General features: G+C 38.8%; 1 protein-coding gene across 1 annotated transcript in view; it reads right to left on the reverse strand.

The window, feature by feature from the left end:
* Positions 1 to 1,288: 1,288 nt before the first annotated feature.
* Positions 1,289 to 4,054, reverse strand: part of LOC130801094 (photosystem II D2 protein-like) — a 16,220-nt gene continuing 13,454 nt past the window's right edge. The window contains exons 2-6 of the mRNA XM_057664855.1: positions 3,812 to 4,054; positions 1,809 to 1,837; positions 1,601 to 1,699; positions 1,387 to 1,491; positions 1,289 to 1,294 (exon numbers count right to left, since the gene is read on the reverse strand). The exon at positions 3,812 to 4,054 is cut by the window's right edge and continues 322 nt beyond it. Of these exons, the coding sequence (XP_057520838.1) occupies positions 1,289 to 1,294; positions 1,387 to 1,491; positions 1,601 to 1,699; positions 1,809 to 1,837; positions 3,812 to 4,054 (482 nt within the window). The remainder of the gene's footprint in view (positions 1,295 to 1,386; positions 1,492 to 1,600; positions 1,700 to 1,808; positions 1,838 to 3,811) is intronic.

Raw genomic sequence — 4,054 nt, forward strand, 5'->3', positions numbered from 1 at the left:
TCACCACCAACATCATTTTGGGTTTGGTGTCTTCCCTAATTTCCCTCCATTCTTGGGCAGTAAAGACTCTAATATTAGGGCAGTCATTCTTATAATGTCAATGACCATGGCACTTAAAACACACTACCTTGCTCAGGGGCACAGGTATCTTGCTAGGTACATTAGTAGGCTGCTCTGTTTTCCTCTGTGCCTTGGGTGATATCGGCTTAAATTGTTTGGATGGGTAGGTCTTAGGGGGCTTGTTATAGTTGTTCCCTGTCATCCTTCTCTTGTTATAATTTTGTTCATAGATTGGGGCTAAGTTGAAGGCTGTTTGCAGATCCAATGTGGGCATAGTCATAAGCTGATCCCTGACATCCTCCCTCAACCCTGATAAAAACTTGGTTAACTTCAAGTCCTCTGCATCCTCAATTTCACACATCACTACCAATTTCTCCCATTCCTGTATATATTCAACCTCTGTCTCTGAGTCCCTTCCAGCCACATGGCAGCAAGTTTAGTGAGTTTCATCTTAGCTATCTTGTATTGCTTGTCAGGTGTGGTCTCTATGTATTCAAAATACCTATCCATGCTTGCTTCCCATTACAAATATTCTTCAGGATTATTGGAATGCCCATCAAAATCCTTAAGATCTATCCTTATCATTCTGTCTTCCTACTCATCATGAGGATGGTGGGGTTGGCGTGGTTGATTCCCTCTTTCATTTTGGGTAACGTGTTGAACTAGCCTATGTAAGGTCTCTTCTATGGCTTCTACCCTTACTTCCATGGCTTAGGTCTCACAACAACACACAAGAAGACAACAATCAACAGAACACAAAGCACACACAGGGATTACCAATACACAAAACACAAGCAGGGGCTCTAAGTCTCAATAGCTAGATAACAGCTCACAACCAAGATGCAATACAAACAATCAAAATAGAAACAGCAAGAATCACAGTTATACTACCAAGCAATCACTTAGAATAATCACCAAATTAACAAAATTCGTGAAATAACAACAGACAAGCACCGTACAAATGAAAAACAGGAAATGATGTGTCGCAAATTTGCCCTAAAATAATTTGTCGATTGTAAATTTAGAAATTGAAGATACAATGAGCAATTCATTACAAGATTGCCTGATTGATGTTTCAAAATTAACATAATGTGATAGAAATAATACAATTAAATGTAATAAACAAATACTAAATCAAATTAATCGATTGCCAGAAAAACAAATTTGTTCGAATGATATTCTTCGTTTTCAGATTTTAAAACCTTTGTCTATTTCAAAGGAATTTGAATTAGACCTTCAAAACCAAATCAGAGATTAGTTGAATATCACCTTTATTCGGATTAACAATTACATGTAACCCGAATACAAAGTTTAGGACGATTTTACCAGATTCGCACGCGTCACAAAGTCAGTCGCCTCTGATATTCCTTTACAGATATTTCTTCGATTCTCTTCAACAATGGTGGGTTGTGCCCTCTCATCACTTACACTCTGATACCAATTTGCACCAAATTGGGTCCCTTAGGTTCACAATCTTGCACTGAATCACTCTCACTTTTGGAGATAGTCTATAAAATGCGGAATCACACAAAATCCTCACCAATATATACCCAAGAACACTCTTCTTGATTCTAAGGCCAGCCTCGTGGTCTCCCTCTTCAGGCTTCACTAACCCTTGGGTTGAATCCACGACCCTTCTCTAAGCTTCACTCGCTCTTGTGGAAGGGTGACGCCCTAGATTGTTCCTCAATCTAGCTTCAGAGATATCCTTTTCCCCTAATGCGTTTGACTGATTGAAGAACACACACAATATACTCAAGGAAAACGAAGAGAACAACTAACAATGAAAACGGATTGAAAAAAAAGTCTGAATGAAAACTTGTATTCACTAAATCTCCCTTTTACATCAAGCCTATGCACCTATATATAGCTTTCTATCATTACAACGGCTAGCTTGTACACGTGCCTGACATCATCCCAATTTAAAACAGAAAAATCAGAAAATTTGGCTAAGTACTGGATAGCCTATTCAGCAGCTGGCGACTGGGGTACCTTGTATTGGTTCCTCCGGCTTCTTTGGTTAATGTCAATAGGGTCCTAGGCCCTTGATGGTTAGGTCCATGTACCAAGATGCTATACTTTCCTTGGTCACCCCTTAGAAGCTCGTGGTTAAGTCCCAGGCAACAGAGCAAGGTGGCCTGGTCATCAGGCTGTTGATTAGTATCATTGCTCGAGTGGTCTGTTATCTTGCTCGACGGCTCGAGTGTATTCTGATGGCTTTTGCTCAAGTGATCTGTCTTGCTCGATGGCTTGGATGCATTCTGATGGCTTTTGCTCGGGTGTTCTATCTTGCTCGATGGCTCGGATGCATTCTGATGGCTTTTGCTCGAGTGATGTTCTGGCTTGCTCGATAACTCGAATGTCTCTAGTTCCATCATGCCTTGTTCTTGATCAGGAAGTGTACCCATGCAAGACGAAGATTTGAATTGTTTGAACCATGTTTTGACCATGATGCACATGGTTCAATTTACATATATAAATAGATATTTATTGATAATAAAAAATTAAATCATTAAACACAAACTCCTTTAATCAATAAGTTTAACTTTAATCAATAAACATAACACTTTTAAGTATTAATTAATTTACCTATCCCTTAATTAATAAATTTAACTAATTTAGATTATTAATTAATTAGAAAAGTCAATCCTTCTTATAATTTACTAACTTAACAATTAAGTCAACAATTAATAAGAACGAATCTATTATCAATTTCTATCAATAATCAAAGTTGGGTTAAAAAAAGCCTATAAATTATGAGGGACTGTGGCAAAAGAAAACTAAACAAGAACGAAAAAGTTAACTTAGGAAATAGGGCTGCAAGCCAAGTTACCTGCGTGCGACCCATAAAGAGGAGAACAAATCATGCCACGTGTAATGAAACTCCTAAAAGCTCTAAAAACGTCTTCGCCAACCCCTTTTGAACGAAAAAACGAAGAACAAAATTGCACATTTTTCAACCTCATGGAATGAAACTCGAGCATCATATGATGGGATTTTTGGTAATGATTAATTGTGCAAATTAACAAATTGCAATCAATTTTATCAACTAGAACCTACCCCCCAACCTAGAGTCGCTAGGTAAATTAATCCTTGTTCATACATCGACTTCTCTGGTACGAAGTGAGCCACTTCAAATAGGTTCATTGCTCCGGCCACTTCATGAAATAATACGATTAATTCGGCATGAGCTACATGAGCTCCAAAAAGTTTACCGGATAAATTGATAAGTCGATTATTCCCGACCTACCAAGCGAAACCGATGGTTTCTTGGTCACGGCCGGCTAAAGTTAAAGTTCCATTAAAGAGCGTTTCTACGGGGTAGAACCTCCTCAGGGAATATAAGGTTTTCATGAGGCTAATCTTGAGCTGCCATCCAAGCACGAATACCTTCATTTAAGAGAATATTTTTGGAGTAGAAAGTTTCAAATTCAGGATCTTCAGCTGCACGGATTTCCTAGGAAACGAAGTCATAGGCACGTAGGTTCAAGGTCAGACCGACTACCCCAAGAGCACTCATCCATAAACCGGTTACTGGTACAAATAACATAAAGAAATGTAACCAACGTTTATTGGAAAAAGCAACCCCAAAGATTTGGGACCAAAAGCGGTTAGCGGTAACCATTGAATAAGTTTCTTCAGCTTGAGTTGGGTTAAAAGCCCGAAATGTATTTGCCCCATCACCATCCTCAAATAAAGTATTTTCTACAGTAGCACCATGAATAGCGCATAGCAGAGCAGCGCCCAATACATCTAAATATAGCTGCTACACCAAAACTAGGTGCTAAAAACCAACCAGACTGACCTAATGGATAAATTAGGAATACAAAAACAAAAACAGCAACATGTATGCCAGAGAATGTGATTGCATTATAAAGGCGCAATTGAACAAATCGAGAAAGTTCGAACAGACGTAACATAAAACCTATTAGTGCGAAAGCACCATGAAGAGCAACGAAAGTCCACAGGCCGCCTAATTGACACCAACGAGTAA

This window comes from Amaranthus tricolor, chromosome 15 (genome assembly GCF_026212465.1).
Source record: "Amaranthus tricolor cultivar Red isolate AtriRed21 chromosome 15, ASM2621246v1, whole genome shotgun sequence".
Classification (NCBI taxonomy): Eukaryota; Viridiplantae; Streptophyta; class Magnoliopsida; order Caryophyllales; family Amaranthaceae; genus Amaranthus; species Amaranthus tricolor.